Source organism: Manihot esculenta, chromosome 15 (genome assembly GCF_001659605.2).
Source record: "Manihot esculenta cultivar AM560-2 chromosome 15, M.esculenta_v8, whole genome shotgun sequence".
Taxonomy (NCBI): domain Eukaryota; kingdom Viridiplantae; phylum Streptophyta; class Magnoliopsida; order Malpighiales; family Euphorbiaceae; genus Manihot; species Manihot esculenta.
In genome coordinates, this window is record NC_035175.2 from 31,018,173 (window position 1) to 31,043,169 (window position 24,997).

The 24,997-nt window shown below is 41.9% G+C and overlaps 1 protein-coding gene across 1 annotated transcript; it reads right to left on the reverse strand.

Annotated features, from left to right (window-relative positions):
* Positions 1-1,449: 1,449 nt before the first annotated feature.
* LOC110602087 (probable protein phosphatase 2C 33) lies at positions 1,450-2,503 on the reverse strand. The gene is given in 4 exon segments (XM_021739510.2): positions 1,450-1,571; positions 1,642-1,896; positions 1,898-2,131; positions 2,240-2,503. Coding segments are annotated over 3 exon segments (744 nt in total). The 3' UTR covers positions 1,450-1,571; positions 1,642-1,650.
* Between the last annotated feature and the right edge of the window lie 22,494 nt (positions 2,504-24,997).

Consider the following 24,997-nt stretch of genomic DNA (forward strand, 5'->3'; position numbering starts at 1 on the left):
AGATGAAAGAAAGTGCAGAATAACTCAATAGAAGGGACAAAACCCCAGCATAAGAAAATAGACTTGAAACAACACATGAATAGAATAGAATTGGAGGACAACATCCGAGGAGTCACCCTAAAATGATGAAAAACCTCGATAAAGAAAGGGGTAAAAGGGAAGGTCAACCCGAAATCGCATTGTTTAACGAAAAAAACCAGGTTATGCCCTTATTGGGCGTCTATTAGACCCGCCGGCAGTGGGTAGGGGAGAACAATCCGCTCATTAGACAAAAGAACCCTAATTATAAAGATGGTGGTGTCAGAATAGTCATGAAAAAGTAGTGAGAGAAGGAATGACAGAGAACACTAGACCCACTACATTGAAAATCCTAGTAGAAGCCATGAGAGGAGTATGATGTACCTCGAATTGGAAAGGCAGGAATTACAGAAAAAAGAAAGGATAAGATAGCAAAAGCAGCACAAGAAGCAAAGCAGCAAGTGAAAGCAAGAGCATAAGTTTGAAATGAGTAAAGGCGAAGAAGAGACGTTTTGACAGAACTCTCCTAGAGCCATACGATAATAATTGAAATCTCGAGATTTACCCCCTCATTAATCATGAAATCATTAATGAGCGAGTAAAAGGGCACTTGACGATACACAAGCCTCAGACACCTTGGCATGGCTGAGCCCACACTAGGAAGATCGAGCCTTAGCTCTATTAGGCCCAATACATGGGCCTACTTTACATGCAAGGTCAGACCTTACTTTGACGAGTCGGATTAGGCTTAAGCCTACACATAGGAGGCCTAACTTGATTAACTTGCTGGACTCGTGGGGCAACAAACCCCGTAATACCTAAGATCGTGTCCACATGACACCAGATGGAATTAAATGGCCGCCTGAAAATGGGAAAGGACACAGTACGTCCGTACGTATGGTCAAGCGTGACTATGACAGAAGGTACGAGCGTAGGATGGTAGTTACACATCACTAGTGGACAAAAAAGAAAAGGAATAAAAGAAAGTAGAGGGGAGGAACGGATCAAGCTTACCAAAATATACCATGAGCCTACCTTTAATGGATCTCAGACATCAAAGAGGCATTTCATTATTTGTAGGAAAAATCAATAGAACATAACAGCCACTTAAATCTCAACTACTGGAAATCAATCAATTGGCTATTTGGGGTATCAACACCACCAATGAAGCAGTTGCTTTCTCCTATTACATGGTGAAAAACAGAATTCACAAAGCAATACACACATGGTCCATGAAATGCATGAAGAGTTCACATCTGAACATGACCAGCACAAACAAAAATCAAATGAACAAGTTGAAACTTGAAGGATGCGTCATTGTCACAAAAATTATTATCAACATGGATAAAAAAAAAAAAAAAAAAAAAAAAAAAAAACAGATCATACATTGCATTTTGCAAAAACAAGAAAAAAATAAAATAAAAGAAAATTGACAGAGAGTTGGATTTACAAAAATTCCAATTCTACCCACACTAGAGAGAGAAAGGATGATTTCCCAGACACTAATATAGCCGGGCCCGCCTCTCCTGTCCAAATTTTATCATTTAATGGCCCTAAAAACATTTTCCCTTAAGGGAAAAGAAAGAATATAATTCAATTGAGAAAATTAAGGATTCACAAAACCTTTCTTTGTCATTTCCGAGTCTTTTTCTTCTCTCCTGCAGCCTTTTTATCATCCTTTCTAGGCACAAACCTAGGCAAAGTTAACAAGGTGTTGATGCGAGAAACTCCTTCTAGTGCAGACCAATCTATCCCAGATTCTAATTGTGTTTCATCTTGATTTGAGGAATCCACTTCTGCACTTAATTCTAACAGTACCTCTTTGCCACTCCGTACAGTTCCTGATCGCCCCAGTCCAGTTGGACCAGAAGGATCATCCTCTTTCAGCTTGTACTTAATTAGTCTGCTCTTTTGTATTAGTGTTTGATGCAGTGGATAAATTGTTAGTGTCGAGGAAGAGGCAAACTACAGCACAATCAGCGACTTTGGAGGTTGGATACTTGTATCTCCATGCTCGAACTGCTGATTCGACCAAGGCTCTTGCGGCAGAGGAACGTGCCAGGGCTGATGCTACAATGTCTACCACTTCTTTATTTGAGGGAAAACCCCAAATCTGCATTCAAAGACGATTACATTGCAACAACAAAAAAAATGCAGAATGTTAAGTTCATAAAATATTTGAGAAAATGGATTACATGCTACACTAGAACCTAATTCTTACACCATCAGTTGCCAAAACTCTGAACTCATCCTTATCAGTTAGGAGCTGGCAGGATACATTGGGCACAGAGATAAGGCCAAAATCCTTCAAGCAAAAATCTCTAAATGCTCGTGCCATAGCAAGGCCATGAGAGTCATTGTTTGGTAGCCAGACCCTAGCTTCCTTAGGTTCATCCTGAAGAGCAAAAACACGCCATTTACACTTCCGTATTCTTTCCGCTTCCGCTGCAAGATCCAATAATGTGAGAGAGAGAAAGAGACACATCCAAAACATTAGAGGCTAGTTAAAAAAAAAAATCAAAACGTTTATCTATTCTCATTTATATCATAATTTTAAAATTTTAGACAATAAAGCAATCTTTTCATATTTACTTCGATTTTAACTATTTATCTTAATTAATTTTGACAAAAGAATTTTAGTATATGTGTCATACTCCGTAGAATTATTCCTTAAAAGGTCTATTGAATAAAAAATCAAAACATTTACGCTTAATTCATATTTATATCCAAAATTTTAAATTTTAAATTAAAATTAAAATTTTTTTTATGTTGCCTCAATTATAACTAAAAGAAATAAATTGAATATGAAAAGTTATTAAAAAATTACAGTATAGTTTCTAAAATTTTATTTAACTAATAAAATAGTCCTTTAAATACATATTTTTAATTTCAATAATGTCTTTTTTTATTAATTCCATTATTTACTTCTCATTCTCATTTTTATATACATATTGTGGTTTAATAAAATTTTCAAATGTAAAAGAATTATAGTATAATATATATATCATATTTCATTTTATTTAATATTATTAATATGAAATACAGTTTTGCGTTGAATTAATCAATAAATTAATAAACATCACAAGTATAATTGTTATATAGATGAGCAAAATAAAAATATTAAATATCTCAAATAATTTAAAATAATGTAATTAACATATTTAAATTTTTATAAAAATTATAAAAGGGTGAATTTACATAATAAAACATATATATTTAATATTATTAATATAAAATATAATTTTTCATATACTAAAAATATATACATAATTTATATTATAATAGTAAATATAATCTTCAATGAAATACTTTAATATATAATATTTATATTTGATATTTTATGTAGTGAAAATTTATTTGTAATAAATATTTATTTAATATTACATATAAAGTAAATTTACTTTTAATATAAAATTTAAATTAAAGGACTATGTTTATTAATATAAAACTTTAAAAACTATATTATAATTTGCCATTAATATTTTTAGATTCAATTTAATCATTTTAATTATAATTTTGATAAATTGAGAAAGGTTTAGTTTTATTATATAAAATTTAAAATTTTAAATATAAATATAAATTAACGTAAACGTTTAGATTTTTTTATCTAATAGATCTTTTGAGAAATAATTTTATATGATATGACTCGTAAATTACAAATTTTTTAGTTAAAATTGATTAAGACAAATGGTTAAAATTAAGGCAAATGTGAAAAAATTAGTTTTACTGTTCAAAATTTTAAGATTAGAATATAAATGTGAAAAATAGTAAATGTTTAAATTTTTTTATCCAATAAGCCACAGTAAAATAAGCTCAAACAGTGGACAACAAGAGTAGAGAGAAATCATATTAGAGTCGGTCAACATTTCACTTCACTTCACCACTGTAAAACAGGTACAACAAAAATCATTGACAGTGGCAAATTAACTAATCATACACGTCTTTAATCACAAAACCATATTTTCCACTTCACCACTGCTGACCTCATTTAAGCCTCCTGCAAGCCATTGTCAAAATAACTCCCTTTGCCAATCAATGTGCCTTGACTCATGCAGTTCCTCACGTTCCCAACCATCCTATAACCTATGGTTAAAATCACTATTATGACTGATCTTGCCTGTGCAATGTCACAGCTCTTTCCATCTCTTTTCAGGATCCAAAACATTTTGCGAAGGAAGAAGGTCCATCGCAGGAAAGCGAGACCTTTTGATGCTGACAAGACGAGCTCCCAAAAAAGCTAGCACTGGAGGGATGAGCTGTTAGGAAAATAAGCGGGATGACCTGTCGAGTAAGCGTGTAACATCCTCAAACCCATAGTTAGAGTAGTGACATCACTAGGTATGGATTAGGCTATTTCACTAACAGAGCAAGTGGTATTAGGGGAGGTGCTAGCTTATCCCGAGCTTATTAGGGGAGGTGCTAGCATAACTCTAAGCTGCTAATAACTGAATCATAGAAAACTCAAATAAAGAAACGAACGTATCCAGAAATAAAGTAGACAGTTTGATTAGCAAGTCGGGAATGAGTTACTTTCGGGAGGTGCTTAGGGTTTCCCAACGTGCTTGGTTGAGGTGCTTGTTAAATCCATCACGCTTGCTTAAGTGAAAAGGACTTCTAAAGGCTAAAAGCATAATTTAGTAGGTCAATCTATGATTATTGAAAGTTTGAAAACTAAATTGAAACATGGTAAAGAGTTTAGTAGGTTAAAGTGTGAATATGGAAAGTTAAAAGATAAAATTAAGTTACCCACCATGTGTCACTTAACTAAGCAAAGAGGAAATGACAAAGCAAAGTGGAAAAGGCGGGTTGTCTTCTTCTTTCATTCATGTTGCCATAGCTCACATCATTGAAGAACCAAGAATTTGTTTTGTCTTTCTCCCACCAAAGCCAAGGCAAAATCTCATCAAATCAACTTCTTCCTTTAACCAAAATTTACCCTAAGACCAAGAGCTAAAGGAACAGCCATATATTGAAAGAATTGAAGAAGAAAAGTTTAGGGTTCCATATACATCAAGCTTGAAAATCAAAGATGAGCTTAGAAATATGTAGGAAATGACATCTTCTCATTTCTTCATGCATGAATTTGAATTATAAAACTTTAATTTACAATTTATTCAATCCTTCCCTAAGATATAAATTGATCTAGGTGAAGGAACATCAAAGGGAAAGGAGATAGTTAGAGAATAGAAGAGGAAAAGAAAGAGGAATTCAAGAAAGGTTTGGTGTTTGTATGATTTTCTGTTTTCCTTTGATTCTGCCATGAATAAGTTAAATTAGGGGTTGATTTTACTTGCTGGAAATATTGCTTTGATTGTATAAATATGTTATATGAATTTTAAAATGATGTTTGAAAGGCTTAGAGTAAAGAAATTTAACATGAGAGCTAAAAGTGTAAACCTGGCAGAATAGGTTCTAACAGGGCAGTTTGTGTTAACAACTTTATAACTTATTGTGTATTTATTGAAATTAGGCCTAAGATATACCAAATGAAATCTGAAATAGAGAGCTAAAACTTTTATGAATTGACCAAATTCTAAATCTGTAGGTAAGATGATGAAAATTACAAGTGAACCTAAACTGGACACAGTGGTAGTGCATCCGAAACAGAGTGTATTGATTATACCATAACTAATGATGTACTCAGTAAAATTTTTTAAGACCAGTGTCAAATGAATCTTAAGAAGTATATCTAAAACTTTATAGAAGACACTTAAGCTTGAATTTGTATGAAAATGCATGCATCTGATATGTTTTGTGATACTATAAACAAGTACCAATACTGGACTGATTAAGACCTTATTGAGCAGCTTGTAAAGAAAAATTCATAACTTAAACTAGAGTGATCATATTTTTATGAATTATACCTTGTTGGAAATATAAGACATAAATGTACATTTTTTATGAAGAAACTGAAGTCAAATTGTAACTCTAAATTGCTTCCAAAGTTTATGCAATATATGGCAGAATACAGTTTTCTCAAATTCGAATGTTATGTTAACAAAATTTTGCATTGTTTGCCATGAGTTTCTCATCTTGTTAACTTTGACATATGATTTATGTATTCTGGAAATGAATTCAAATAACTTCAAATGATATGCATTTACACTAAATTAATGATACTTGGCCCTGGTAAACATAATAGGAGTCGAGGTTAGCTTAAGGGTATGGCATACCATATAAACATACAGAGTTCGCAGTACTGCTATCGATACATGATCGATATATTTGAGGTTACAAATCAGGTACCTCATAAGCACGGTCACAGAGCCCTGCTATCACAGTTTCGGCCTCTGAGCCTACCGTTCGGCACTCTGTGTCTACCGTTATAACTCATTATCTATCTAGTCGATCCTACTATGTGTTTATAAGGGCTGAGATCTTAATTGTAACGACCCGAAAATCGGACCGCTACCGGCGCTAGGATCCAGATTGGCTTAAGGCTGCCGGGACCCGTAGCAAGCCTAACATACATCCTGCGAACCTGTATAATCCCATACATGATCAATAACATACATAAAAATTTGAACTTTTCTTTTTCATTCATGAACCAAACTCAACCTGTGCATGCATTAACATAGACATTAACATTAACCCCACCTTGGAGTCCTCATCAATGCTCCAATGGGGTAACATAATCATGTATTAAGTTTGGTAAAACATAAACATCAATAAGAGATCATGCATTCCTTAAGGGATTACGCAACTATGGTCAAGCACACTTCTAAACCTCAATATCATCATTACATTACATAACTCAACATTACATTATAAAATCCATCATGTCCACTACTAGCTATTACATAACCAAGACTTTACTCTATCCGACCTCCTGCTCTATCCTGTACCTGCAAACTTGGGGGTTAAGGGAGAGGGGTGAGCTATAAAGCCCAGTGAGCAGAATCATAAAACATTATATTTAAAATATATGATATTATGAAATGCGTCACATCACAGCTAATCACATCAAGAGTTGGGTGAACTTGTCACCAAATAGTCCCAGCATCATTCGTGCCAGGCCGTAGCATGGGGTCCTGGTCTTCCTGTCATAACATACATTACTTACCATTGCCCCAGCGCCTCATCTGGGCACCTGGTCTTCGAGTCCCATAACCGTGCCAGGCCGTAGAATGGGATCCTGGTCTTCCTCAGCGACTAAATGGGTCATTCAACATTCACCCACATCAACAACAAAGAATGCAATGCAATGCAACATATTCGTGTATTCTAATGCAATCACCCTATTACATCATCATGATGCATGAAACATGATAAAATCATTTAATTTCTCAATTTAAAGGATTAAGATTAATTCCACTCACCTCTGGCTAGCTCTGACCAGACATTGAAGCAGCTGACTCACTGCTGGGGTCCTCGGTTCCTCGGGTCCGAACCTACACAGGTGGACACAAATGAGGGACCAAACATACATGAACATGACTCTAAAATACTCCCCAAAAACCCCCTAAAACACCTTGAAACAATCACATAAATCATGCAAGAAATGGCTGAACAGGGCACTTTCGGCGGCAGGTTCGGCGGCCGAAAGTCCCTCCAGAGCCGAAAGTCATGCACCTTCGGCGAACGAAAGTTCCCTCCAGAGAAGAAACTCATGCATGTTCGGGGGCACCTTCGGCGGCCGAAACTCCCTTCTAGAGCTGAAAGTCCAACTTTCAGGGGCAGGGTTCGGCAGCCGAAACAAGCCACCACAGGTAGGTTCGGCGGCCGAAAGTCCTTTCGGCTGCCGAACCTGGTTTCTCCTGAAAGAGCAGAAACTTGGTTCAACATGCATAAACGCCTCCCAACTTATTCAAACATGCATTTTCTATTCTACAACAAGCATACTCAAGCATACAAGCTCCTAGGGGCTTTAAACCATCAAAAACCCCAACTACAACACATCAAACAACCCACATTGCTCATAAACATACCATAAACCCATAAACATAACAGTAACCTAACATGCATTTCTACCCCATAGATCTTCATAAAACTTGTTTAAATCATGCAAGAAAGGTTGGATCTAAGCTTACCTCTTGAAGACCGAGAGGAAAGACGATCCTAGCTTGGAGGTAGGGAGAAATCCACTTTTTGGTCTCCAAGCTTCCAAACTTGCTCTTTTGCTCAAAGATCTTCAAACCAAGTGCAAACTCATAAGAAAATCATGAAGATTTGAAGGAAAGAGTTCAAGATCGGTGAGGGACGGCGGAGAGCTCACCTTGGCCGAAAATGGGGAGAAAAGCTCGCCCGTTCGGACAAGGGGACCCTTTTATAGGTGGTTGGCCAGGCCACTTTCGGGGGCCGAACGTGCCTCCGTATGCATGCCATGTTCGGCGGCCGAACATAAGGTTCGGCGGCCGAACCTGGACTTCCCTCACTTATGCCTTCGGGGGCCTAACGTGCCTCCAAAATGCATGCATGTTCGGCGGCCGAACTTGAGGTTCGGCAGCCGAACCTGGGTTTTCCTCTAAGTTTATTTCCATGCAAAAATTCATTTTCTTTCATACTTAAAACCATAAAATACATTAAAACATTTATGAAAACATGATTTTACCCTTCTAGGGGTCTCCGACATCCGGGATTCCACCGGACGGTAGGAATTTCGATACCGGAGTCTAGCCGGGTATTACATTCTCCCCCCTTAAGAACATTCGTCCCCGAATGTTCCTCAACTAGCACATGCAAGGCATACATCATAACATACATACAAAACACATATAATACATAAACATACACATAGGAAAGCAAAACACTCACCTTAGAAGAGATGAGGATATTGCTGGAGCATGGACTCCCGTGTCTCCCAGGTGCATTCTTCCATATTGTGGTGGTTCCAAAGGACTTTCACCATCGGAATTTCCTTGTTCCTCAACTTTCTGATATGAGTGTCAAGAATCCGTACTGGCTGCTCAACATAGGTGAGATCCTCTTGGATCTCTACATCAGGCTCACTAAGAACCTTGCCCGGATCTGACACGAATTTCCTCAACATGGAAACATGGAAAACCGGATGGATTCTTTCCATTGAAGCAGGTAAATCCAGCTTGTACGACACATTCCCAATCTTCTGCAAGACTTCAAAGGGTCCGATGTATCGTGGGGCTAGCTTACCTTTCTTCCCAAAACGAACCACCCCTTTCATTGGAGACACCTTGAGCAATACCAAATCCCCCTCCTGAAACTCCACTTGCCTTCTGCGGACATCTGCATAACTCTTCTGCCTGCTTGAAGCAGTCTTGATCCTTTCTCTGATTATGGCACCACCCTGCTGGTGATCTCTACAAGCTTAGGCCCTGTCAAGGCCTTCTCTCCTACTTCTTCCCAACAGACGGGTGACCTGCACTTCCTCCTATACAAAGCATCATATGGAGCCATCCCTATGCTAGCATGATAGCTGTTATTGTAGGCAAACTCCACCAAGGGTAGATGCTGCCTCCAAGAATCGCCAAAATCTAGCACACACATTCTGAGCATATCTTCTATTGTCTGGATGGTCCTCTCTGACTGTCCGTCCGTTTGGGGATGGAAGGCAGTACTGAAATCCAACCTGGTACCCATAGCACTTTGCAGATTTCGCCAAAACCTGGAGGTGAACTGGGGCCCTCTATCTGACACTATAGACACTGGAACCCCATGCAACCTGACCACCTCATCCACATAGACCTGCGCTAACTTATCCACAGAGTAGTTGCTCCTAACAGGGATGAAGTGAGCAGATTTGGTGAGTCTGTCCACAATCACCCATATGGAGTCTAATCTGTTGGACGCTGCCGGTAACCCCACTACAAAATCCATGGCGATATTCTCCCATTTCCATTCTGGAATCGGCAGTGGGTTCAACATTCTAGCCGGCTTCTGATGTTCCAGCTTCACCCTTTGACACACTTCGCAGGCTGACACAAACTGTGCCACTTCTCTCTTCATAGCTGGCCACCAATACACTCTTTTCAGATCTTGATACATCTTGGTGGCTCCAGAGTGAACATTGTATCTGGCATTATGAGCCTCCCTCATAATGTCTCCTTTTAGTCCTACTTCATCTGGTACACATAATCTGTTCCCATAGCGGAGGATCCCCTTATCATCAAATCTGAACTCCTCATTTTTGCCCGACTGAACAGTCCTGGCAATCTTCACTAACTTTGGGTCCTCGTGCTATTTCTGAGCTACCTGCTCCAGAAACACGGTTGCCACTCTCATCTGACCCAACAAAGCACCTGTACCAGACAACTCCAACTGTAGACCTTCATTCATGAGCTTGTAAAATTCTTTCACCACTGGTCTTCTCTCTGCCGTGATGTGCGATAAACTGCCAAGTGATTTCTGGCTTAGGGCATCAGCTACAACATTCGCCCTACCCGGATGGTATTGGATTTTGCAATCATAGTCACTGAGCAGCTCTACCCATCTTCTCTGCCTCAAATTCAGCTCTCTCTGACTCAGGATGTACTGCAGGCTCTTATGATCGGTGAAGATCTCACATTTTACCCCATAAAGGTAATGCCTCCACATCTTGAGTGCAAAGATCACCGCTGCCATTTCTAAATCATGAGTGGGGTAATTCAACTCATGCTTCTTCAGCTGCCTAGAAGCATAAGCAATTACCCTTCCATTCTGCATCAGTACACAACCCAGTCCCACACGGGACGCATCGCAATTGACTGTGAAGTGCTCATCACTAGTTGGCAGAGCTAACACTGGTGCTGATGTCAACCTTTTCTTCAGCTCCTCAAAGCTTTCTTCACACCGGTTGGTCCACACGAATCTCTGGTTCTTCTTAGTTAAACTGGTCATGGGAGTTGCAATCTTAGAGAAGTCTTGAACGAACCTCCTGTAGTAACCTGCCAAACCCAAGAAGCTCTTGATCTCAGTCACTGTGGTGGGTCTAGGCCAGTTAGCTACAACATCCACTTTCTTGGGGTCCACCTCTATTCCATTTTTTGACACCACATGCCCCAAGAAAGAAATGCTCCTCAGCCAGAATTCACACTTGGAGAACTTAGCATACAAGCCATGTTCCCTCAAGGTCTGCAGAACTAACCTCAGATGATGGGCATGCTCCTCTGCATTCCTGGAATACACTAAGATATCATCTATGAAGACAATAACAAAGTGATCCAGGTATTGACTGAAAACCCTGTTCATGAGATCCATGAATGCTGCTGGGGCATTGGTTAACCCGAATGGCATCACAAGGAACTCATAGTGCCCATATCTGGTCCTGAATGCTGTCTTCGGCACATCCTCTTCCCTTATTCTCAACTGATGGTACCCTGATCTCATATCTATCTTGGAGAAATAACCTGCTCCGGCTAGCTGGTCAAATAGATCATCGATCCTTGGCAATGGGTACTTATTCTTGGTAGTGACCTTGTTCAATTGCCGGTAGTCGATACAAAGTCTAAGGGATCCATCTTTCTTTTTCACAAACAGCACTGGAGCACCCCAAGGTGAGGTACTCGGTCGGATGAAACCCTTATCTACCAGCTCTTGTAACTGATCTTTCAACTCTTTCAATTCAGCTGGTGCCATCCTGTAGGGAGGGATAGAGATCGGTCTGGTTTCAGGAATCAATTCTATCTCGAACTCTATCTCCCTAGTAGGTGGTAAACCTGGCAGTTCGTCTGGAAACACATCTATAAACTCACTAACCACAGGCACTGAGGCGGGCTCTCTGACATGACTATCCAGCTCTCTCACATGAGCTAGAAAACCCTGACAACCCCTCCTGAGCAGCCTACGAGCCTGTAGGGCTGATATCAACCCTCTAGGTGTACCCCTCCTGTCTCCTCTGAAGACAACCTCTGACCCATCCTGACATCTGAACCTGACTACCTTGTTTCTGCAATCCAAGGTAGCACCATGGGTAGATAGCCAATCCATCCCTAGAATGACGTCAAAATCTATCAAATCTAGAACCACAAGGTCGGCGGACATGCATCTTCCCTCAACAAACACTGGACTACACTGGCAGACTGACTCTGCCACTGACGGGTCACACTTGGGTCCACTGACCCATAGGGGACACTCTAACCTGGAGACCATCAACCCCAACCTCTCGACGGCTCTCGGAGCAATAAAAGAATGCGATGCACCAGGGTCCATTAAGGCATAAACATCGGAACAACCAATGATGAGATTACCTGACACCATGGTGTTGGATGTATTAGCCTCCTGCTGTGTCATAGTGAAAATCTGTGCTGGAGCAGACGGACCTTCACCTCTGAAACCCGCTAAAGAAGAGGCTGCTCCTCTCCCTCTACCTCTGCCACTAGCCTGAGTTGCTGTTGGAGCTACTGGCTGAGCTACACTGCCTGAACCTGTTTGCTGGGACTGTGCCATAACAGCTGCTCTAGGACATTCCCCAGCCATATGTCCCTCTTGCCCACATCTGAAGCAGGCTCTGGACCCATAAAGGCACACTCCCTTGTGTGGCTTACCACACTTCACACATGCTACATTGTCTGCATTTGAGCTTGAGCCAGTTCCCAATCCCAGACTTGACTTGATCTTGCTCCAGAATTTGTTCTTCTTTGAATTGGCTTTACTCCATCTCTTACTGCCTGAACTCAGAGAAGAAGGGTCTAATCTCCCCCCTCCTGGGGTTTTGGAACCAGAAGGTTGTGCCACAGACTGCTTGACTTTCCCTTCAATGATTGCACTAGCCTCCATCCTCCGAGCCATATCTACAATGGCATGGAAACTCTCCCTCTCTGCTGACTGAATCAAGGAGGAATACCTGGAATGGAGCTTTATGATATACCTCCTTGACTTTTTCGGATCTGTGTCCAGATTTTGCTCGGCAAACGGCAACAGCTCCAAAAACTTGTCAGTATACTCATCTACACTCATTTCTTCCGTCTGCCTCAACTTCTCAAATTCAATCATCTTCAATTCCCTTGAACTGTCAGGGAAAGCCCATCCTGCAAATTCATTAGCAAACTCCTCCCATGACATGCTATCCACCCTCGGGCTCACATAATTCTTAAACCACTCTCGGGCCTTCTTGCACTTTAGTGTGAACCCAGCCATCTGAATGGCTCTACTATCATCAGCCCCTATCTCATCTGTTATCATCTTGACCCTCTCCAGGTACACAAACGGGTCATCACCAGTTTCAAACTGGGGAGCACCCAGCTTTATGTAGTCGGTCATCTTGACCTTGCTCCCTCCAGATGAGCTAGGTTTAGGCATTTGGGTTTCTGGGACAGTAGGTGCTGCTGGTGGTGGAGGAGATGCAGCATCCCCTGGGGTAGGGTTTGCTGGATTTGGATGGTAGGGTGGGGGTGGATACATAGGGTACTGTGGGTATGGTGGGTAGTAAGGTGGGTATGGCATGTGTGTGGGGTAAGGATTAAAGCTAGGGTAATCCGATGTACCTCCCATCGAATACCCGGGATTTTGTGAAAAGGGTGGGTAGTAAGGTGGCTGCACAAATCCCGAGGCCTGAGTGCCTCCTTGGGATTCTCCCACTCCCTCTTCCGACATACTTACTCCGAGACTGCCATCCCTCCTCTGATCCACATCCATCTGATCCCCCATATCCTCTGACATTGCACCTTGCACTGTTCCCCTCACTGATCTGCTTCTACCCAGATCCAAAGACCATCTAGGGTCTCTTACTGCTCTTTCTCTGCTGGACCTACTTGACATTGCCCTAGGCAATGCGGGAGGACGGGCATCTGTGCCCTCGTCCTGAGGTGGTACTCCAGTCAATCGTGCAGATCGACGAGTTCCTCTCATCCTGTTTTCTGAAAAACAACACACATCACATAAACATTAGCATTAAATGGTTCATGTGCAAACACATGAACCCGCGTCACGTACACCACATATCATAGCATAACATTAATGCACATGCATATAATCATGGCATTTCACATCATCATTCAAGACAGGACTCTACATCCTATCCTAGTGGACATGATCTTTCCTATTGTGGTTGACCTTCTATAACATCTATGAGCCCGACACTCTAGGTCCGACCATGTGAACCCAAACCAGGCTCTGATACCACTCTGTAACGACCCAGAAATCGGACCGCTACCGGCGCTAGGATCCATATCGGCTTAAGGCCGCCGGGACCCGTAGCAAGCCTAACATACATCCTGCGAACCTGTATAATCCCATACATGATCAACAACATACATAAAAATTTGAACTTTTCTTTTTCATTCATGAACCAAACTCAACCTGTGCATGCATTAACATAGACATTAACATTAACCCCACCTTGGAGTCCTCATCAATGCTCCAATGGGGTAACATAATCATGCATTAAGTTTGGTAAAACATAAACATCAATAAGAGATCATGCATTCCTTAAGGGATTACGCAACTATGGTCAAACACACTTCTAAAACTCAATATCATCATTACATTACATAACTCAACATTACATTACAAAATCCATCATGTCCACTACTAGCTATTACATAACCAAGACTTTACTCTATCTGACCTCCTGCTCTATCCTGCACCTGCAAACCTGGGGGTTAAGGGAGAGGGGTGAGCTATAAAGCCCAGTGAGCAGAATCATAAAACATTATATTTAAAACATATGATATTATGAAATGCGTCACATCACAGCTAATCACATCAAGGGTTGGGTGAACTTGTCACCAAATAGTCCCAGCATCATTCGTGCCAGGCCATAGCATGTGGTCCTGGTCTTCCTGTCATAACATACATTACTTACCATTGCCCCAGGGCCTCATCTGGGCACCTGTGGTCCTGGTCTTCCTCAGGGACTAAATGGGTCATCCAACATTCACCCACATCAACAACAAAGAATGTAATGCAATGCAACATATTCGTGTATTCTAATGCAATCACCCTATTACATCATCATGATGCATGAAACATGATAAAATCATTTAATTTCTCAATTTAAAGGATTAAGATTAATTCAATTACCTCTGGCTAGCTCTGACCAGACACTGAAGCAGCTGACTCACTGCTGGGGTCCTTGGTTCCTCGGGTCCGAACCTACACAGGTGGACTCAAATGAGGGACCAAACATACATGAACATGACTCTAAAATACTCCCCAAAAACCCCCTAAAATACCTTGAAACAATTACATAAATCATGTAAGAAATGGCTGAACAGGGCACTTTCGGCAGCAGGTTCGGCGGACGAAAGTCCCTCTAGAGCCGAAAGTCATGCACCTTCGGCGGCACTTTCGGCGGCCGAAGGTTCCCTCCAGAGACGAAACTCATGCATGTTCGGGGGCACCTTCGGCGGTCGAAACACCCTTCCAGAGCCGAAAGTCCAACTTTCGGGGGCAGGGTTCAGCAGCCGAAACAAGCTACCACAGGTAGGTTCGGCGGCCGAAAGTCCTTTCGGCTGCCGAACCTGGTTTCTCCCGAAAGAGCAGAAACTTAGTTCAACATGCATAAACGCCTCCCAACTTATTCAAACATGCATTTTCTATTCTACAACAAGCATACTCAAGCATACAAGCTCCTAGGGGCTTTAAACCATCAAAAACCCCAACTACAACACATCAAACAACCCACATTGCTCATAAACATACCATAAACCCATAAACATAACAGTAACCTAACATGCATTTCTACCCCATAGATCTTCATAAAACTTGTTTAAATCATGCAAGAAAGGTTGGATCTAAGCTTACCTCTTGAAGACCGAGAGGAAAGACGATCCTAGCTTGGAAGTAGGGAGAAATCCACTCTTTGGTCTCCAAGCTTCCAAACTTGCTCTTTTGCTCAAAGATCTTCAAACCAAGTGAAAACTCATAAGAAAATCATGAAGATTTGAAGGAAAGAGTTCAAGATCGGTGAGGGACGGCGGAGAGCTCACCTTGGCAGAAAATGGGGAGAAAAACTCGCCCGTTCGGACAAGGGGACACTTTTATAGGTGGCTGGCCAGGCCACTTTCGGGGGCCGAACGTGCCTCCGCATGCATGCCATGTTCGGCGGCCGAACATAAGGTTCGGCGGCCAAACCTAGACTTCCCTCACTTATGCCTTCGGGGCCCTAACGTGCCTCCAAAATGCATGCATGTTCGGCGGTCGAACTTGAGGTTCGGCGGCCGAACCTGGGTTTTCCTCTAAGGTTATTTCCATGCAAAAATTCATTTTCTTTCATACTTAAAACCATAAAATACATTAAAACATTTATGAAAACATGATTTTACCCTTCTAGGGGTCTCCGACATCCGAGATTCCACCGAAGAGGTAGGAATTCCGATACCGGAGTCTAGCCGGGTATTACATTAATTAAGATTGATACTTGATTTTGTAAACTTATCAGTGAATGTTAACATGTCTGCATCTATTACATGCACTAAGCTATGGTGATTTGCTATAAATAGAATGTGTGCAATAAAGGCAAAAGAAGATTTTTATATTGAATATGAAGTAAATTATTGTCGTGCACAAGGATACATATGGCACTCATACCTTATACTAAGAAGTTGACAAGTATGCTTTGTATCATGTTAACAACATTTGACTAGCTTGTAAATATTCACTTGATTATATATATACGTGAACTTGTTTGCTCTATTTTGTTATCTGTTTGCTATCACCCACTAAGCGTTAGCTCAGCGTGTTGGTTTTTACCTCACGCAGGTTGTAGATAAAGTAGGCATGCAGAGTTCATCAGAGGTCTACATCAGATATCAAAGCCAATATCATAGCTGGTTGTTTTGAGTTTCTGAGTCATAGTACAATTGTATTCTGGCATGTACATATTAAATAGAGTGAGTTATGAAGGTTATGTAAATTAAAGAATAGTAAGATGTCAAATAACAATTGATAATTTTACATGTGTTTTTCATATATACTACAGGTTGAAATGTTGATGAAACAGAGGAGACTCTGCTAAAATTTTGGTTTAAAACCTCACATTTACATTAATCACCTTATAAAATTTACTTGGACTACCTAAAAACTTGGTATTTACATATAAATGAAATTGTTTAGTCTTGATGTCTAAAAAGGTATAGTTTGTGATAGTCCTTGCTCTATCTACACTTTGTGTAACGACCCCAAAATGGATCGTCACCGGCGCTAGGATTCAGGTCGGCTTAAGGCCGCCAGAACCCGTAGCAAGCCTGCTATACTCTCTGTGTACCTGTAAACCTCATACATGATCATACATTTTCTGTGAAAATAAAACTCTTTTCTGAACCAAGGCTTAACCTGTGCATGCACTATCTCTGTACTCTGTACTCATGTACTCTGTACTCTGTATCCCTGACTAGAGCTTGCTCTAGATGGGTTAACTCATACCTGTTAAGCCTGGTTTTCACATACAGGAAAACATATATACATATACAGATCATGTACAAAACATACATCACTAGGTCAAGCAACAACTATTACATCTCTTTAATATTACATGTCCACTCTAAGCTATTACAGATCTCTTTACTTTTCCTGTACTCTGCTGGACTGTCCCTGTACACTGTACACTGAACCTGCAAAACTGGGGTTAAGGGAGTGGGATGAGCTCTATAGCCCAGTGAGTAGAACAGTAAAACATCTCAGTAAAATATGATCTCATGGAATGCACCATATCACAGACAAGCCACATCAAGAGTAAACCTGTCACCACATAGTCCCAGTAACTCTGTGCCAGGGCGTAGAATCGAGCACCTGGTCTTCCTGTCATATATGTATATGTGTATATAACACCTCTGTACTTACCATTGCTAGGGCGTAGTCAAAGGCTCCTGGACTTTGCTATACCTGCCAGGGCGTAGTCAAAGGCTCCTGGACTTCGCTATACCTGCCAGGGCGTAGTCAAAGGCTCCTGGACTTCCTGTCTGAGACTATTGGATCATTCAGCATTCACTCACATCACCAAATAACGATGCAATGCAACATATTCGTGAATACTAATGCACTCAACCTATGGCATAAACATGATGCATGAGATATGCTAAAAGCAGTTTATGGTTCAATTAAAAGTCATAAGTTTAGTTCCACTCACCTCTGGCTATCTGGACTGACTGACTCTGCAGGTTCTGAACCTCTGGAGCAGTACTCACTGCTGCTCTCTCTGGTTCCTCTGGTCTGTACCTATACAGATGGACTCAAATGAGGGACCAAACAAGCGTAGAAATAACTCTCTTAAACGTCCCTAAGAATCCCCCTAAACTCACTCAACTATCCATGCAAAGCATGCAAAAGAAAGCTGGACAGGACACTTTCGACGGCAGGTTCGGCGGCCGAATGTCCTCTCCAGAGACGAAACTCTAGCACCTTCGGCGGCACCTTTGGCGGCCGAAACCCCTAAACAGAGCCGAACATGCAAAACAGGCTGTGGCAGCCAAGCCACCATGCAAGAGGTTCGGCTACCGAACCTGAGTTCATCCAGAACTCAGCTTCAACGGCAAACCATCTTCTCCTTCCCTTCAACCACTCAAACCATATATACGCCAACTCCTCAACACACATATACTCACGTATATGATCACAGGGGTCCAAAACTATCTAATAACCCCAAACAACAAATCAAACATAACACAAAAACATGTATACATGCATAACTCATCAAAACCACTACTTCTCACTTTAACATACATCTCTCTCCCTTAATTTCCATAAAACCTTCAGAAAACACATAAACAGGTTCAAGAGCATTACTTACCTCCTATAACAAGAAGCTGAACACTCTGAACTAAGGAAAACGGACCAACTCTCCTCAAACTCTCAAACACTTAGCTTTTGTTTCAAACTTCCAAAACCTTTGAAAAACAAATGTCACTCTTCTGTATGAGCAGCTCAATAGCATTTGGAGATTAGTCATGAGGGACGTGGCCTATTCCAAGAATCTGAGGCCAACATCTGTCACAATCCATGACTCAGCTGGCTGGCCAACTCATCTTCGGCTGCCCAAGCACATGCAAGATCAGGCAACGTTCGGGGGCCGATCTAAATCTTCGGAAGCCGAACATTAAGCACTTTCGGCGGCCGAACTTATCTTCGGCGGCCGAACTTGGCTCAACTGCCTTAGGTCATTGCAACTCAAAACTCTCTTCCATTAACCTTAAAACTTCAACACAAATCCCATCACTGAATAAAACATAATTCCTACCTGGTTTATAGAATTCCGACACCCCGGATTCCACCAGACAACAGGAATTCCGGTGCCGGACTCTAGCCGGGTAGTACACTTTGGTAGGGTAAGGGGTGTTACAATTAGTGGTATTAGAGCAAAGGTTTAGGCGATTCTAGGTCATAGTATGTATGTGTATATGTGTCATATATGTACATGCCAAAATGAGTTACAGCTATGATATGGTTCTGATGTAAATCTCTTCTTTGTATCTTTAGGTCAGATAGAATATGTCATATGAGTCACAAAGAGCAGTAGATGAAGAGGTAGAGAGTCATGCTCCCTCTGAGGCAGCTGCACCTGTTGTTGCTCCTCCACCTGCTGCTGCTGGCGGACCGGGGCAGGATGCATTGTTTCAGCAAATAGCTGAGTTGCTTAGGAGGATTACACAAAATGTACCAGAGGTACCACCACCACCACCTGTAGCAGTCTAGGTTCCCCCACCTGTTGTAGCCCAGGCACAATCTAGGCCTCCAATAGAAAAACTCAGGAAGTATGGTGCTACAAAGTTTAGAGATAAAAAGGAAGATGATCCTTCAGCTGCAAAATTCTGGATAGAAAGTATAGAAAGGGTTTTACAGCAGCTACAGTGTTCACCAGCAAAGAGCTTGATGTGTGTAGTATCATTGCTAAAAGATGAAGCCTATAGATGGTGGACAACATTAACACAGATGGTTCGACCTGTAATACCCGGCTAGAGTCCGGCATCGGAATTCCTGTAGTCTGGTGGAATTTCGGATATCGGAACCCTCTAGAAGGGTATTATGTATGTTTTTCTAAAGTGTTTTAGTATGTTTTAATGTTTTAAGTATAAAGGAAAATGAGTTTTGAAAGAAAAGCACCAAGGAAGAAAAGCCAGGTTCGGCCGCCGAAAGTGAGTTTCGGCCGCCGAACATGCATGGCTTTCGGGTTTCACGTTTGGCCGCCGAAGGTGGTCTGGCCAGCCACCTATAAAAGGCCCTAGGTCGGTCAAATGGATAAGATTTTCTTTCCATCTACACGAGCTGAGGTGAGACCATGATCTTCTTTGGGTGATCTTCATGTTTTCTCAAATCTTTCATAGTTTTGATGAGTTTTTATGTTGTTTTGAAGATTTTGAGCAAAAGACCTAAGTTTTAAAGCTTGGAGACTTTGTGAGTGGATTTCTCCATATCTCCACGTTAGGATCACCTACCCTCGAGATCTTCAAGAGGTAAGTGTTGATCCTTAGCTTCTTTGATGATTTTTGAAGGTTTTATGGAAGTTTTATGGTAGAGATGCATGTTTAGGTTAAGTTGAGGTTTTTGGTGATTTTGTGCATAAGCATGTTATGTGTTGAGTTTGTTAAGTTTGTTGGGGTTTTAAGTTAGTTTTGGACCCCTTTGTGCATGTACTTGAGTATATGCTTGTGGTTGAGATGTGGGTTGCATGTTTGAGTGAAGTTTGGAAGAGTTGTGCATGAGTTGAGCAAGGTTATGCCTAACTGGAGAACCCAGTTTCGACCGCTGAAGGAATGTTCGGCCGCCGAATGTATTGAGGAGGTGGTTTCGGCTGCCTAAACCTGCCCCCGAAAGATTGGACTTTCGTCTCTGGAGGGGAGGTTCGGCCGCCGAAGGTGCCGCCGAAGGTTGTGGACTTTCGGCTCTGAAGTGCCTTTCAGCCCCCAAACCTTGCCCCCGAAAGTGAGGCTTTGGTTTAGGAAGGGACTTTCGGCTGCCGAAGGTCAAGTTCAGCCGCCGAAAGTGCATGAGTTTCGGCTCTGAAGAGGACTTTCGGCCGCCGAACCTGCCGCCGAAAGTGCCCTGTCCAGCCTTCTTTTGCATGCTTTATGTGATTGTTTTAGGATGTTTTAATGGGATTTTGGGGAGTTTTATAGACATGTTTTTGAGTTAGTTTGGTCCCTCATTTGAGTCCACCTGTGTAGGAACGGACCAGAGGAACCAGAGAGATCAGCAGTGAGTACTGCTTCAGAACCTACAAAGTCAGTTCAGAGTCAGCCAGAGGTGAGTGGAACTAAACTAAATCTTTTAATATATGAGAAAGTAAATGTTTTAGCATGTTCCATGCATCATGAAATGCAATAGGTTGATTGCATTAGAATTCACTAAGATGTGCATTGCATTATTGATTGTATTTGCAGACGGACACAGAGTGGATTCATTAGCCCTTCTATAAAGACCTGAGGAGCCCCTTTGAGGGCCGGGCATTATAAAGTCCTGAGGAGCCCGACGGGCCGAGCACATACAGCATTAGTTGTATTAATAAAGACCTGAGGAGCTCCATCGCGGGCCAGGCATAGTTCGAAGGGATTTTTGTTTTCGTCCGTCCGAAAGGTGATTACTTGTGAAGTGATGCATTCCATGAGATCATGTTTTAATAACATGTTTTATTGTTCAACTCACTGGGCTAGTATAGTTCACCCTCTCTCCTAATCCCAGTTTTGCAAGTTCAGTGTACAGGAGAAAGTAAGCAGGGTACAGAAGAGTAAAGTGATGTGTAATAGTATAGTGTGGACATGTAACTATTGTAAAGAGATAGTTAGTCTTGTACAGTGTATAGAATTGTGCTTGACCCAGATATGTTGTAATCCCTTTTTATATACATGGTCTCATTATGTAAATATTTTTATTGATGTGTTTGAAAAATCAGGCTTAACATAATATGAGTTTGACCCGCCTAGAGCAATGATGAGAGCTCTAGCAGGGGTTTTATAGTACAGAGTTAGTGCATGCACAGGTTGAGCCTTGGTACAGAGAAAAGTTATCATTTTTTTACAGAAAATGTATGATCATGTATGGGATTTTACAGGTGTTCAGTGAGTATGGCAGGCTTGCTACGGGTCCCGGCGACCTCAAGTCGATCTGGATCCTAGCGCCGGTAGCAGTTCGGTTTTCGGGCTGTTACACGACCAGCGCGGCAGACTTGGGAATTCTTTTTGTCAGAGTTTAAGAAGAAATATGTTGGGGCCTTATATATAGAAGAGAGAAGGTGGGAGTTCTTATACCTCAGACAGGGCAGGTTTACAGTAACTAAGTATGAGCGAGAATTTGTCAGACTTAGTAAGTATGCCGCAGAGATAGTTCCTATAGAGGAAGAAAGATGTAAACAGCTACAGGAGTTGGTAGACAAGGGTTTCATCCGCCCGAATACCTCACCTTGGGGTGCTCCAGTACTGTTTGTCAGAAAGAAGGATGGATCTCTTAGACTTTGTATCGACTACAGACAGTTGAACAAAGTCACTACCAAGAACAAGTATCCTCTACCTAGGATCGACGATCTATTCGACCAGCTAGCAGGAGCAGGTTGTTTTTCTAAGATAGATCTGAGGTCCGGATACCACCAGTTAAGAATCAGGGAAGAGGATGTACCAAAGACAGCTTTCAGGACCAGATATGGGCATTATGAGTTCCTAGTAATGCCATTCGAGTTAACTAACGCCCCTGCAGCATTCATGGACCTCATGAACAGAGTTTTCAGAGAGTACCTGGATCACTTTGTTATTGTCTTCATAGATGATATCTTGGTGTACTCCAGGAATGCAGAGGAGCATGCCCAGCATCTGAGGATAGTCTTATAGACCTTGAGAGAGCATGGCTTGTATGCCAAGTTCTCCAAGTGTGAGTTCTGGCTGAGGAGCATTTCTTTCTTGGGGCATGTGGTGTCAGATGAAGGAATAGCAGTGGACCCCAAGAAGGTAGAGGCAGTAGCCAACTGGCCTATACCCACCACAGTGACAGAGATCAAGAGTTTTCTGGGTTTGGCAGGCTATTATAGGAGGTTCGTTCAGGACTTCTCTAGAATTGCTGCTCCCATGACCAGACTGACCAGGAAGAACCAGAAGTTTGTATGGTCAGAAGAATGTGAAGAAAGTTTTGAAGAGCTGAAGAGACGGTTGACTACCGCACCGGTGTTAGCCCTGCCGACTAGTGATGAAGATTTCACAGTGTTCTGTGATGCATCCCGAGTGGGATTGGGTTGTGTGTTGATGCAGAATGACAGAGTAATAGCTTATGCTTCTAGACAGCTGAAGAAGCACGAGCTGAACTACCCTACACACGATCTTGAGATGGCAGCTGTTATCTTTGCACTCAAGATGTGGAGGCATTACCTTTATGGGGTTAAATATGAGATCTTCACTGATCATAAAAGCCTACAGCACATCTTGAGCCAGAGAGAGCTAAACTTAAGGCAGAGACGGTGGGTAGAATTGCTCAGTGACTATGATTGCAAAATCCAGTATCATCCGGGTAAGGCTAATGTTGTAGCTGATGCCTTAAGCTGGAAGTCACTTGGCAGTTTATCCCACATTATAGCAGAGAAGAGGTCAGTGGTGAAGGACTTCTACAGGCTCGTGGATGAAGGGCTACAGTTAGAGTTATCTGGTACAGGTGCTTTAATCGCACAGATGAGAGTTACCCCCGTGTTTCTGGAGCAGGTAGCTCTGAAACAGCATGAGGACCCTGAGTTAGTGAAAATTGCCAGGACCGTTCAGTCAGGCAACAGTGCAGAGTTCAGATTTGATAGCCAAGGGATTCTTCGCCACGGGAATAGGCTATGTGTACCAGATGACATTGGGTTAAAGGGAGACATTATGAGGGAAGCTCATAATGCTAGGTATAGCGTTCACCCTAGAGCCACCAAGATGTATCAAGACCTGAAAAGAGTGTATTGGTGGCCAGCTATGAAGAGAGAAGTGGCACAGTTTGTGTCAGCCTGCGAGATATGTCAAAGGGTGAAGCTAGAACATCAGAAGCCGGCTGGAATGCTTAACCCACTACCGATTCCAGAGTGGAAATGGGAAAACATAGCTATGGATTTTGTAGTGGGGTTACCGGCAGCGTCCAACAGGCTAGACTCCATATGGGTGATCGTGGATAGACTAACTAAATCTACTCACTTCATTCCAGTCAGGAGTAACTACTCTGTGGACAAGTTAGCGCAGGTCTATGTAGAAGAGATAGTAAGGTTGCATGGAGTTCCAGTGTCTATAGTATCAGATAGAGGACCCCAGTTCACCTCCAGGTTTTGGCGGAGTCTGCAAACTGCCATGGGCACAAGGTTGGATTTCAGCACTGCTTTCCATCCACAGACAGACGAACAGTCAGAGAGGACCATCCAGACCATAGAGGATATGCTTAGAATGTGTGTGTTAGACTTTGGCAGTTCTTGGAGGCAGCATCTACCTTTGGTGGAGTTTGCTTACAATAACAGCCATCATACTAGCATAGGGATGGCCCCTTATGAAGCTCTGTATGGGAGGAAGTGCAGAACGCCTGTTTGCTGGGAAGAGGTAGGAGAGAAGGCTCTTGCAGGGCCAGAGTTAATAGAGATTACCAGCAGGTTAGTGCCTATCATCAGAGAGAGGATCAGAACTGCTGTGAGCAGACAGAAAAGCTATGCAGATATCCGCAGGAAACAGATAGAGTTTCAGGAGGGTGATATGGTATTGCTAAAGGTGTCTCCAATGAAAGGAGTGGTTCGGTTTGGAAAGAAGGGTAAGCTAGCTCCACAGTACATTGGTCCCTTTGAGATCTTGCAGAAGGTCGGGAATGTGTCGTATAAGCTGGATTTACCTGCTTCTATGGAAAGAATTCACCCGGTTTTCCATGTTTCTATGCTTAGGAAGTTTGTGTCAGATCCGAGTAAGGTTCTTAGTGAGCCTGAGGTAGAGATCCTTGGAGATCTCACCTATGTAGAGCAGCCAATGAGGATCATTGACACTCAGATCAGAAAGTTGAGAAACAAAAAGATCCCGATGGTGAAAGTTCTGTGGAACCACCATAATCTAGAAGAGTACACCTGGGAGACACGGGAGTCTATGCTCCAGCAATATCCATATCTATTTTGAGGTTAGTTTTTCCCCTTTTCTATGTGTTTAGTTGTTTGAGGAACATTAGGGGACGAATGTTCTTA